Source organism: Pungitius pungitius, chromosome 1 (genome assembly GCF_949316345.1).
Source record: "Pungitius pungitius chromosome 1, fPunPun2.1, whole genome shotgun sequence".
NCBI classification, from domain to species: domain Eukaryota; kingdom Metazoa; phylum Chordata; class Actinopteri; order Perciformes; family Gasterosteidae; genus Pungitius; species Pungitius pungitius.
This window is the reverse complement of record NC_084900.1, coordinates 18,228,117-18,240,901: the sequence shown is the minus strand read 5'-3', so window position 1 is coordinate 18,240,901 and position 12,785 is coordinate 18,228,117. Positions and strand designations below refer to the sequence as shown.

The window sequence follows — 12,785 nt, the reverse complement described above, 5'->3', positions numbered from 1 at the left end:
GAAAGTCATTGTGACCTGTTTCGTAACGTTATCCTGATACAATACGGGTCTTTAAGGTGGTTTGAGCGAATCTGTCAAGACCGAGGCGACTGTTGTTAGCTCAGGAATACGTAAACTGATTTCCCTCAGTCAAGTCTTTCAGGTAACACTTCCGTTCCACTTTCGGTTTAATCCCAACTGTCTAAACCAATGGTTTAATTAATGTTGTAGCATTTGGCGTTAAAAATTAAAAAGCACGCATATCCGACCATGGAATGGTCGTATTACTTTTTGTTGCGTTTCATCTCTTCCTTTCTAGTGATGATCTAAAAATGTGACCATATCTTGACACTGAATAAAACTAAATGTTCTAAATGATCGTTTGTTCAAATGATCTTTACAAAAATACACGCTAGTCCCTTCGTTTTACAGTTGTGAAGCGAGTACTGCCTGGCAGACCACACTCAGGGTAAACTGACCCACCTCTCAGGAAATCCCCTTCCTTGTTCCGCAGTGGTTGATGACGTCAGACAGATGCAGCGTCACAGCTTCTTTCGCTGATGTGCGCGCGGTTAGACGATGCTCTCTGCTTCTGCTGCTCGAGTGTTTCTCATACTGGCGTGGATGCATCCATGTCACGCTCTCTACTTCCACATAGGAGAGACGGAGAAGAAGTGCTTCATTGAAGAGATTCCGGATGAGACTATGGTTATCGGTAAGCTGCTGTTCGGTCGTCAGCGTGATGGGGCTAACTAGCAGAAGCTAACAGCTGTTTGCAGCAAAGATGTCGATGCTAGCGGCAAAAAAACACCCGTCAGTTTAAAGAACCGGCCAGTTCACTGACGTGCTTTTGTGGCTTCTACTGCTAAACCTCTGCAGTGAATCACACCTAGCTCCTTCATGTAGAGCAGCACGGGCAGACTCCTCAGCCTGGAGGCGCATTCATTTAAATATAAATACGGTTTTACTAAGTAAAACCTGCAATGTATCTAAATATCGCATACGATTAAGGTAGCACGCACAGCAAAATGAGATGAGATTTCCGATTGCCATATTTTCTTCCACTGCAAGTTATGTTGCTTCATTATGTGCGATACCGCAAATCTATTCTTCTCTTTTATAGTTTTGCAGAGTTATCCCCATTTGAAGCATTTCTGTAACATCTGATTGCATATGTGTGACAGGAAAGTACAGGACTCAGCTATGGGACAAGCAGACCAGTTCCTTCCTCCCAGCCACACCTGGCCTTGGAATGCATGTGGAGATCAAAGATCCAGAGACAAAGGTAAGGAAAGCAGAGCTGCTATTATGAAACCTATGCAATTACGTTTCAATCCAATCTAAAAAACATCCTTTTCCCGACCCTCCCAGATTATCCTCTCTCGTCAGTATGGGTCAGATGGACGGTTCACCTTCACCTCCCACACGCCTGGAGAACATCAGATCTGTTTACACTCCAACTCCTCCAAGATGGCTCTGTTTGCTGGAGGAAAACTGGTATGAATGTAGTCACTGCTTTCATGTAGTAGTAAGATAGTAAGTAGCATTTTTCATTATGATCCAGATGTTTTCAATTAGATCAAATCTGCTGAGTGTGAAAGGCAGAGCTATTTTATGAGGTCATTGGGTTTAATTGACCAATAAAAGAGTGCCCTTTGGGTTTCCTGAAAAGCATTCATTAGTCCAGATTGTGTAATAATCTTTTCATTTTCATGATCTCCACGCCAACTGCACGTTCCCCAATGTTGCAGAGAGTACATCTGGATATTCAGGTCGGAGAACACACCAACAACTACCCTGAAATTGCCGCAAAGGACAAACTCACAGAGCTGCAGCTGCGAGTGCGACAGCTTCTGGACCAAGTGGAGCAGATCCAGAAGGAGCAGAACTACCAGAGGGTCAGTACAAAGCCACCAAGGAGGGATTGAAGGTTTAAGATTTAGTTCTAACCACAGTTTAGCAAAACCTCCTTTTAAAATGACAGAATCCAGATTGAAAAAGATTGTTTGTTTCGTGAATCCAAGTTTAAAGCTTGAATCCACAGTTCAACTGAGTGAAAAGGAATGTTTAATTCTCCTGGTTCATTAAATGATGTGGCCACCATTACAGTGCCTCCACACCGGATGTTCCTCTGAGAGGGTTATTGATGGCAGTCTGTGGTTTGGTTGTTTCTAAAGGAGAAAAGTGTAAACTGACTTTCAAGTGAATTCTTCCTCATTCTAAGATAGTTTTAAGGTTCTGTGTGGTTGGAGACTTCTGCTGTCTGACGACCTCTTGTGACTTTATTGGTGTCCTCTGCAGTATCGTGAGGAGCGGTTCCGCATGACGAGCGAGAGCACCAACCAGCGTGTGCTCTGGTGGTCCATAGCTCAGACGCTGATCCTCCTGGCCACTGGCGTTTGGCAGATGAAGCACCTCAAAAGCTTCTTCGAGGCCAAGAAGCTGGTGTGAAGCTTGTCTGAGTGTGTCCACATGACAGACTTGCAGGACTGGATGAGACGCACCTGGTATCTGCACCTTCATGGTACCAGCACTGCAGGGTGGTGACTTTCCTCCTAAATGTTTAGGCTTTTGTTAGGACACTACACAGTAGCACATTCCTAATCCCTTTTCTGTTGTTGTTTACGGGACATGTTTACTCGCTGGTCCAGTAGAACCAGACACTTGGTGATCGGGGGTGGTTTACCTGTTCAAACGGTGTGAATGTAAGTGGTGCAGTTACACGTAGTGATACATGCGTTTATGAAGGGAACTTTTTCTCATTGATCATGGTGCACATAGTTTATGACCAGGCCATTTTTATTTTCCCTATTTACAGAAGATTAGAAACAATATACAGACACTGAGAGGCACAACTCAGCAACAGGATATACACATTTATCCAGTGGCCGCTATGAAGACATCATGGCCTTTGGCTCCAAGCTGACCAGATCACACCCAAAGAAGCGACCTGAGGGGGGCTGGGGGCTTCTGCCATATGACAAAATGCATAAACATCTGTTCGGAATACCCGGTAGAGCCCATAGTTATAGAATGATTCTGGAAATCCTAATTCATCAAATCATCTTAACTCCAGGCACACTAATAGATCTGATCTGTTTCATAGGAGATTCCTTACACATAGATATGATAGCACCTGGTAAGGAGCATGCATAACATAAATAGTCCTCAGTGTGGCATTAAACCTGGATTAACCTCCATTCATCATTTCCTCAACAAGCGGTTTGACACCACTGAACTTATTGGACCACTGGATCTTGTTCCTGACAGTCGGCTTCAGCAGATAACAGAACCAGCTCACTCTAAAAGAAGATTTAATTCAAGACCGAGCGCATGCAATCGTAACAATACCTCATGGTCCACACATCAGTCATGAATGCTCAAAGGAGACGCTGTTGACATGAAGTCATTGTCCTCACAATGGAGGGTTGGTTCTAAATGAAGTGTGCATCCATCCTGTATATTGGGTTTTCTGTACGGTTGATATGCCTCTTAATAACTATGTTGTAAATAACAGCGTATGGACTGTTTTCTAATGCCTTTTGCAGATTGAATGTTTTATCCAGGTATTTTTTGGGCACTCTTATTGCAGAGCTTACGTACACAAGTTAACTGTGAGCTTTTTTGGGTTGCATTTGGATGCCGATTCATGAGTCATTGGAAGGGAATGTACGGAGTCAGTGAGTTTTTTGAAGTTGTTAAATTATCCCTCAACGTCTCTTGTTTGCATTGTGGTTCAGAGGTCTCCTTGTTAATAAAGACATTTAGGACAAAGACTCTGTCACTTTCATCTATTGCAAGAAATACGCAGCCAGTGGCAGAAACTTTCACCAAACCATTTATTGCTCGGCTTTGGCTTCCCCTCAAGAGCCAGAACCCAACGATGCTGAAGCGCCTCCTTCTGAACCCACGGACACGAGACAGATAACACACCAACATCGGAACATTTTGGAAGAAATCTGCCACGCAACACTAGCTGCAGTGTATAAACTAACATATCCACTTTGCATAGATTCCCCCCCCTCCCGCTTACTCGCGTTAATATCAAGAATAGAGATCTCACACGACGTAAGAAACAATATCAAACGCACGATACTATGTCATTATAAAGGGACAACGGGTTTATTCAATAAGTCTTCAGGAATTCCTGATCTGTGGAACGCTGCACACAACAAGCTCATCGGAGCTGGAAAGGTAGAAAATCTCACGCCAGCAAACCAACCACCTCGTGAAATGACCTCCAGCGCGTTTCCAGCGGCGGTACCTCGCCTCGGGCCGTAGGCTCGTAGGATACCAGTTCCATGGGGAGCAAGTGGGAGCACTAGAGGTTAGTGACACTACTTTTAAAAAAGGTCAAACTACGGCTGTACCGGACGCCACTTGTTAATGCTTAAAAGAGCAAGAAGGGCAGTTTTTTTAGGCCTTTAACATTTTTATCGTAGCTCTCACAGCTCAGTGGGGATGATCTGCTTCAGTTTGCATGTTGTTTCTTTAGGCTACTTCGGGGGGGGGGGGGGGGGGCTCTTCTTGGGGTTCAGACAGTGAGGTGCTGCATCTTTTTGGCGGCGTCTTCGGACACCTTCTTGCTGCTTTTCTCGGGGCTGGGGGCCGGGCTGGGGTTGGGAGTGTTGCCAGCGCTGTTGGGATACTCCCTGTTGCCGAATATGACGCTGCCCACCCGCACGTTGGTGGAGCCCACCTCGATCTTCAACACACGGAAAGACGGCAGTTCACACAATGTGCATGCTGATGGAGCACCAGGTTCTGACTGACACACATCACACTGCTATCAGGTGTCATACAGGCCAACAAGCATCCGCATGGTGGCATGTTACGCCTCCTCTATTCTTTTCCTCACCTCTCAGTGCCTCCAGAGGAAGGGAGCCTTTTGGTTAATGGCTAATAATATTAATCTGTGTACATTGAGATATTCCCTCCCACTTTAACTCAAACTTCTTCTTAACCCAACTCCCAGGTGTCTGAGATGGTTCATCTAATCTGTAGAGCACATGAAAACACTGATGACAGAAGCTCCCTCCCGTCCTCCATATCTGTGTGACGAGGCGTGTCCTCACCGCGTGTTCAAAGTCTGTAGACATGCCCATGCTGAGCTCCACGTCCTCCAGAGGCAGCTTGAGGCCGTCGCACACCTCCTGCCTGCGAGCCAGCAGCATCTGAGGAGCACCAGTCCACATCAGAAAACCAACACGCTTCCTTAATGATCTCAAACGGACGTTTAGTCCTCTTTTCTGACCAATAGAAATATCGGCAAGTCATCGAGTACGGATCCAAATATTTCAGAGCTTTTGTTCTTGTTATAAATCCATATTGTTTAGATTGAGTTAAACAGTTTGTGCGATTCATTTTTAGTGACGTTTTTTCACTGTCAGTTAACAGAGCACATATCCGGTTAAATTTAAATGTTAATATCAGGAAGGGTTGAGTAAACGAGTTGTGCAGCCGATCATCTTCATTTGGCAATTTAACATGTTTTATTTGTGGTTGTCTTCTCTGATGTCCTTCTGGGACAAAATGTCAGCTTCAGAAAATTGCCACAAAAATGTTTCACAGATTTGACAGCAAACCGCTGTCTAAGCCTCTGTAGCATTGCTCCCATGCCAGATGGATGTAGGTCCTCGTACCTGGAAGTCGGGGTTGGGGCCCAGGCTGAGGTCGTAGCCGTAGCGTCCGATGGTCATGAGTCCTAAAAAGTGCAGCGCGGAGCACTTGGACACGATGTGCTTCACCGTGTCCACCGTTTCCTCTGGCGGGAGGCCATGTTTACCTGCAACACACCACACATGGCCCCTGTGAGCAATCGCCTGGGCCCCCCCCCCTCCTCACCCAACGGGAGTCCACACGCACTCTGTTCTCCGCTGGTGTTGAGCTGCACCATGACCTTTAACCTCTGGGCGCCGCCCCCGCGGACTCGCTGCCACGAGCTGTTGACCTTGTCAGCCAGGGACGCCGAGTCGACCGTCTCCACGAGGGACAGGTTGGGCACGCCTGTGGAACACGGAGACCAGACTCAGTGTTGGTTGGACATGCGGCGCGAGCAGGGAATCAGGCCGCCACTCACCCAAAAGTTTGTTGACATTTTTCTTCTGTAGATGGCCTATGAAGTGCCACTTGATTTCTGGACACGATCCTAGAATCTTTTAGAGGGACAAATGAACGAGGTATTGATTGGTCACAGACTGCTTGGGGGGGGGGGTCGATTGTGCTTTAAGAAATGTGACAACCTACCAGAGGATCCGAAGCTTTGTCCACCAGCTCGTTGACCTGCAGCGGACACAAAGGACGAGGTCAACCTGGACCAGGGCTTGGCATCAGCCACTTTGGACGGTGCAATTTGGCTTGGTGGTTTTGCGTTTAAGATAGTATGCGTGGTTGAGGGGTGAAGGACAGTTATTAATGTGTCACGAGCGCATCATCCACAAACGGTGGTTCATGTAAACAGACTACGGGCCGACTTGAGTGCGCTTAGCATAGCTGTGTCAGTTTAGCTTGCAGGCTGAATCCACTTCATGCAGACCTGCCGGCTCCGTTTTCTAAAATAATAAAACTCACTGCAGGGTTCTCAGGCCTCTCGGCCACCGGATGCTCGTTACTAAGCAACATAGACTCAGGTGGAAAGGGAGACCTGCTGAGGTTAAAGGTCAAGCAGCTTGACAGTAGAAACAATACCATGACACCATGTCCAAAGCATTGCGACTAAATGGACGAAGACAACAGTGCTTCTGCACATATTCAATGAGCGACTCTTTATGTCTTTGTCTGAATCACTTGCACATGTTTTCATACAAAATGAGTTTGTTGTAAATTGTAAATCTAGTTCATCAAGTACATTTGTAACAAATAGTAGTCAACTTTAATCAAATTAAACTCACTCTGGGAAACCAAACATGTAAATGTCAATCCCTGACCTCTGACCCCTCTGTTTGTCCTGAGGGACCAGTGTGTTTGTGCCACACTCACGTAGTTCTCCCCGAAGTGGCGCTGTCCTTGTCTGTAGGCCTCCACCACCATCTCCGGGGGTTTGGTCTTGCTGACAGCGACGAGGCGCGGCGGCACGGCGGGCAGGGTCTGTGGGGGGACAGCACACGCTCACGTTCCGTGCTTGGAAGATGCAGTCATTCGGATCATTGCTTTATCTCTGTTACCCACGCAGAGACGCGCAGGGGCCGCCGCGCACTCTCCTTCATGCTTTGACCTAGATACCAACCTTGATGCAGCTCTAATGGAGGAGCCTTCACGAGAACTTCTGCTTCCACCAGCCTGCTCGTGTTTACGGGCATGCATGTGTGTGCGACGCGCGTGAAGTCACATCCTCCCCTCACGCGTGACACACCGCCACCAACAACCACGAACGGTGTTATGGTGCTGGAGGTGTTTGGCAGCCTTACATAACGAGTCGTGCTGCCGCAGCACCACCTCACGGGGGCGGTGCTCCGCGGCGCAGCCTGCCGGGGGGAAGTTACCTTGGGCCGCCGTGCCGCCGCCTGGTTCACCCGATCCACTACCGACTGTAGCGCCTTCCCAACCTCCTCCGACATTGCGACTTTCCACATAGGGGCTGCTACGAAAGCAGACGTAGAGAAACACGTCGGTGATGACGACATATGCCTTTCGAAATAAAAGTCGATATGAAAAGGAAGTGCGTCGTTCAAAAACAGCGCCGTCTACTGTTCCTTCGTCAGTTCTTTTTTTATTTTGAAGGGTTAACGGAAGTTGACATCCACGATGTCGCATTTCGTCCAATTTGAGTGCCCCAAATTTCCCCCTAAACCCCAACGTCGGGGAATGAACTGACGTCACGTGGTCAGAGTCTGCGATGTTTTAAATGGTGTAAATATGAATGGGACAGCCTTTTGCCACCACATGTTTACAGTTCAGTAAACTCTCCGATTTGAAGTCTTTCAGGCTCTTTCCTCATTGAATTAGATTGCTTCAATGACAAAATATTATATTTGATGATTAGATAAATAAATATCAGATTTCATGTTTTTTTCCCATCTAAAACCATTGTTTTAACATGATAACATAATTTCCTTGGGCTAAGTCAGCATCCAATGCTGAACTGGACTGGAAAAACAGTAAAGGGTTCACGTGGGCCACCAACTCTGCATCACTGGCGAAGAAAGCCCAGCGGCGCCTTTACTTCCTCCGCAAACTCAAGCGAGTGAAAGCTCCCACACCAATCCTGAACACTTTCTACCGGGGCACCATTGAAAGCATCCTGACCAGCTGCATCACTGTGTGGGGCAGTAGCTGTACTGAACACAGCATGAAAGCACTGCAACGCATAGTGAACACAGCTGGTAAGACCATTGGCGACCCACTCCCTTCCCTGAAAGACACATACACCACCCGCCTCATCCGGAAAGCTACCTCGATTGCGAGTGACACCACCCACCCACCCCGCACACAGTCTGTTCAGCCTCCTACCCTCTGGTAGAAGGTATAGGAGCCTCCGCTGCCGTACCACCAGACTCAGAGGCAGCTTCATACACCAAGCTGTCAGACAGCTAAATTCTCTCCCCTCACTCCCCCCCATATCCGTCAGTCTGACCCGGGGCTGAAATCCCCCCCTACATCCCCTTAAATCACTTGGGACTCTGCACTTTTTATCAATTGCTGCTATATCTTTTTGTATAAAAATGTCTTGTCTTATCTTATCTGTTGTTGTGCCTGTGCACTTTATATGTTTCACCGTGGGAGTGTGGGAAACGTTTTTTTTCGATTACTTGTATGTCTGACATGCAGCAATTGACAAATAAAGCTACTTTGACTTACTTTGACTTTGACAATGGGCTCCAGATGTCCGCCTGAGAGCCCCCAAACACTCAATGATTGGACAATGGGACCAAACTAAACCCACACTGAGTTAGCCGCAGCGCGCCTCAGGGATTGGGCAAGGTTTCGTCCCCCTCACTAAGTGAATGTGCGTTTAATAGCCCATAATTTGCATAATACCAAAGACACTTTAGCTGTGGCTAAAATCCGGGAGAGGGGGGCGCATCCTCGTAAGGCTGCTCATTATTCATCGACTGATTGGTCGGTTGCGACTCGGCTGTCGCAACCGACAGATCGTTCACATGTGATCCCTCCTGTAAGAGATGCACTTCTATACCATGCTGGCCGGTCCATAGTTAATTGCAAGTGGATGGGGGAGGCGATGGTGGCACATAGAGTATTGTGGTGTGCTTGGAACCGCAAGGTTGGTGGTTTGGATCCCAGCTGCTCCATGTGCCATGTCGAAGTGTCCCTGAGCAAGACACCCATTGCTCCCCAGACAAAGTGGGTTAAAATGGATACTTTGGATAAAGCGTCAGTTAAATGACATGTAATGTAATCTTCTTCGTGGTGCAGATGTCAAAGCTCTTGACAACACCCCTCCTGCTGTTGCAGAATGGAACATGAACCTTAGGGAGCTGTGATGCTGCTACTAAGTCTGTTCCCAGGAGGATCTGCCGCAAAACATTGGCATCTATCAACCATAACTTAATATTATTTGATTGCGGGCACTCAATCTTAGAAATGTAACGTCTGTCAAACAACTGTCTCGATGTTTGCATCATAATTTAATGAACAGAAAACGGCACATCCAGTCTGACCGTCTGACGGTCTGTTGGCAACTGGCACAGCATTTCACAACAGTGAACCGAGTGACTGTGATGTCTGTTTATTCGAAACCTGCAAGGTGCAAAGAGGTCAGGGGGACTTTTCACCTTGGTAATAGGTCAGTGGGGGGTGGAAAGCAGATTCTGAATGGTGTGCATGTAAAGGCATTTTTTTATTACCCTTGCTGAGGATTGTGAATCAGTAGATGTTGGAAAGTTAAAGACAGTTCTGTACAAATGTCCCAATAGATCTGTAACCTTGCAAAAGAATAACAATGTGACAATGTGCTAACTTGCATACAGGCTACTCTCATTTAGTTGCACAAAAGACACTTGTTTGAATAGAAGTTGAAGAACTGGTTCAAACTCCATTCCAAACTTCACACATCCTTTCTTCTCTTGTAACTGTACGAATAAGACAGATACTCCGAGCACATCTTTGAGCAGAAACCGGACACATTCCTCTGTGATCCAACTTGTTGTGTGTGTGTGTTTTTCTGGGGTTTTACAGAGGGAGGTGTCTTCCATGATAGGGAAGGCTGAGAAGCGTCTCCAGTGAGGACAAGCTGAGGACTGAGCACTTCCTGTTACTCATGGGAAAAGCAACTTCCCTTCAGGCAATTTGTGTTGTGTTTGATGTATTTAAAAGGGGCCCAACGGTCCATTGTTAATGACACGCTGACAGACGTCTGTCTCACCAAATGCTGTGGACACACAAGAGGTTTCTCAGTGAGAGCACTACAGTTCCTGGATGCAGAGTAAATATGGTGATGGGACGCTTCTTCAACATTTCAGTCCTTTTTATGGACCGTGACAGTGTTCAGCTACAGCGTCAATGATCACTCTATCATAGATATTGTTATTCACTAATGACGTCAGCGATCTAACTGTAGCCTCATTGATCACTATATTATATACATAGAATACTATGAGGTTAATCACTATTAATGTAGACACAGATGAGGTTCAGGTACATTTTACATTGTGTTTATGCTGATGTTTGTGCATTCCACTGGACGGGGCCTACCATACCGATTATCACGTGTTTCCCCAAGGTTTACCACTTTGGGTGTGTGTGAGTGTATATATATATATATATATATACATACACACTCACCTAAAGGATTATTAGGAACACCTGTTCAATTTCTCATTAATGCAATTATCTAATCAACCAATCACATGGAAGTTGCTTCAATGCATTTAGGGGTGTGGTCGTGGTCAAAACAATGTCCTGAACTCCAAACTGAATGTCAGAATGGGAAAGAAAGGTGATTTAAACAATTTTGTTGGTGCCAGACAGGCCGGTCTGAGTATTTCACAATCTGCTCAGTTACTGGGATTTTCACGCACAACCATTTCTAGGGTTTACAAAGAATGGTGTGAAAAGGGAAAAACATCCAGTATGCGGCAGTCCTGTGGGCGAAAATGCCTTGTTAATGCTAGAGGTCAGAGGAGAATGGGCCGACTGATTCAAGCTGATAGCTTGAATCAGTCAAAGTTGCTATTCTGATAGAAGAGCAACTTTGACTGAAATAACCTCTCGTTACAACCGAGGTATGCAGCAAAGCATGAAGCACGAATGGGGGTCAAACACAGTATTAGTATGGTGTTCCTAATAATCCTTTAGGTGTATATATACACATTCACACATGTATATATACCCACACACATATACACTCACCGGCCACTTTATTAGGTACCCCATGCTAGTAACGGGTTGGACCCCCTTTTGCCTTCAGAACTGCCTCAATTCTTCGTGGCATAGATTCAACAAGGTGCTGGAAGCATTCCTCAGGGAGTTTGGTCCATATTGACATGATGGCATCACACAGTTGCTGCAGATTTGTCGGCTGCACATCCATGATGCGAATCTCCCGTTCCACCACATCCCAAAGATGCTCTATTGGATTGAGATCTGGTGATTGTGGAGGCCATTTGAGTACAGCGAACTCATTGTCATGTTCAAGAAACCAGTCTGAGATGATTCCAGCTTTATGACATGGCGCATTATCCTGCTGAAAGTAGCCATCAGAAGTTGGGTACATTGTGGTCATAAAGGGATGGACATGGTCAGCAACAATACTCAGGTAGGCTGTGGCGTTGCAACGATGCTCAATTGGTACCAAGGGGCCCAAAGAGTGCCAAGAAAATATTCCCCACACCATGACACCACCACCACCAGCCTGAACCGTTGATACAAAGCAGGATGGATCCATGCTTTCATGTTGTAGACGCCAAATTCTGACCCTACCATCCGAATGTCGCAGCAGAAATCGAGACTCATCAGACCAGGCAACGTTTTTCCAATCTTCTATTGTCCAATTTCGATGAGCTTGTGCAAATTGTAGCCTCAGTTTCCTGTTCTTAGCTGAAAGGAGTGGCACCCGGTGTGGTCTTCTGCTGCTGTAGCCCATCTGCCTCAAAGTTCGACGTACTGTGCGTTCAGAGATGCTCTTATGCCCACCTTGGTTGTAACGGGTGGTTATTTGAGTCACTGTTGCCCTTCTATCAGCTCGAACCAGTCTGGCCATTCTCCTCTGACCTCTGGCATCAACAAGGCATTTCCGCCCACAGAACTGCCGCTCACTGGATGTTTTTTCTTTTTCGGACCATTCTCTGTAAACCCTAGAGATGGTTGTGTGTGAAAATCCCAGTAGATTAGCAGTTTCTGAAATACTCAGACCAGCCCTTCTGGCACCAACAATCAAGCCACGTTCAAAGTCACTCAAATCACCTTTCTTCCCCATACTGATGCTCGGTTTGAACTGCAGGAGATTGTCTTGACAATGTCTACATGCCTAAATGCACTGAGTTGCCGCCATGTGATTGGCTGCTTAGAAATTAAACAAAGAACGGGTTACTAACCAGCCAATGAAAAGAACTGATTAAGGTATGTAGTCACAATGACATTTATGCCTCAAAAAATTCTATGGAGCTGTGTGTTGGTTTGTAATATCAACTATTGCCTAATTTAACCTGATGGAACTGTATTACATAACAGAAGTAAACTAAATAAATAATATTTTCTTACTGCAGTTGCACAACATATCACACATTTAAAAGTCAACTTTACCCATGTTGACGTTGCATAAAATGAGGAATTGATGTAAGATATAATCAACATGTTCATGTAGTCGCTAATCTGCCCGATTTTACAGATAAAAAGCCATGTACTACATA

The 12,785-nt window shown here is 46.1% G+C and overlaps 2 protein-coding genes across 3 annotated transcripts; one reads left to right on the top strand and one right to left on the bottom strand.

The window, feature by feature from the left end:
- Positions 1-3: 3 nt before the first annotated feature.
- tmed4 (transmembrane p24 trafficking protein 4) lies at positions 4-3,741 on the top strand. The gene is made up of 6 exons (XM_037478629.2): positions 4-142; positions 494-694; positions 1,164-1,264; positions 1,351-1,476; positions 1,731-1,877; positions 2,281-3,741. Exons 2-6 carry the CDS (start codon positions 559-561, stop codon positions 2,428-2,430), a joined length of 660 nt encoding a protein of 219 aa, XP_037334526.1. The 5' UTR covers positions 4-142; positions 494-558; the 3' UTR covers positions 2,431-3,741.
- Positions 3,742-3,801: 60 nt separating this feature from the next.
- plpbp (pyridoxal phosphate binding protein) lies at positions 3,802-7,611 on the bottom strand. 2 transcript variants are annotated; one of them, XM_037478626.2, is made up of 8 exons: positions 7,461-7,611; positions 6,958-7,065; positions 6,226-6,261; positions 6,059-6,134; positions 5,845-5,985; positions 5,622-5,764; positions 5,055-5,153; positions 3,802-4,684 (listed from the first exon to the last, which is right to left on the bottom strand). In XM_037478626.2, exons 1-8 carry the CDS (start codon positions 7,599-7,601, stop codon positions 4,514-4,516), a joined length of 915 nt encoding a protein of 304 aa, XP_037334523.2. In that variant the 5' UTR covers positions 7,602-7,611; the 3' UTR covers positions 3,802-4,513. The 2 variants fall into 2 exon arrangements, with proteins under 2 accessions (XP_037334523.2, XP_037334524.2); XM_037478627.2 differs by lacking the exon at positions 7,461-7,611 and adding an exon at positions 7,205-7,405.
- Positions 7,612-12,785: the final 5,174 nt, after the last annotated feature.

What these genes read in the sequence shown, in the direction of transcription:
- tmed4 (XM_037478629.2), top strand. Translation starts at nt 559, where the DNA reads ATGCTCTCTGCTTCTGCTGCTCGAGTGTTTCTCATACTGGCGTGGATG. An exon ending in GGATGAGACTATGGTTATCG is followed by an intron (nt 695 to 1,163) that starts GTAAGCTGCTGT and finishes TATGTGTGACAG; the next exon opens with GAAAGTACAGGACTCAGCTA. An exon ending in TCAAAGATCCAGAGACAAAG is followed by an intron (nt 1,265 to 1,350) that starts GTAAGGAAAGCA and finishes CGACCCTCCCAG; the next exon opens with ATTATCCTCTCTCGTCAGTA.
- plpbp (XM_037478626.2), bottom strand. Translation starts at nt 7,601, where the DNA reads ATGTCGTCATCACCGACGTGTTTCTCTACGTCTGCTTTCGTAGCAGCC. An exon ending in GCCACTTCGGGGAGAACTAC is followed by an intron (nt 6,262 to 6,957) that starts GTGAGTGTGGCA and finishes TGTCCGCTGCAG; the next exon opens with GTCAACGAGCTGGTGGACAA. An exon ending in GCCCCAACCCCGACTTCCAG is followed by an intron (nt 5,154 to 5,621) that starts GTACGAGGACCT and finishes GGTGCTCCTCAG; the next exon opens with ATGCTGCTGGCTCGCAGGCA.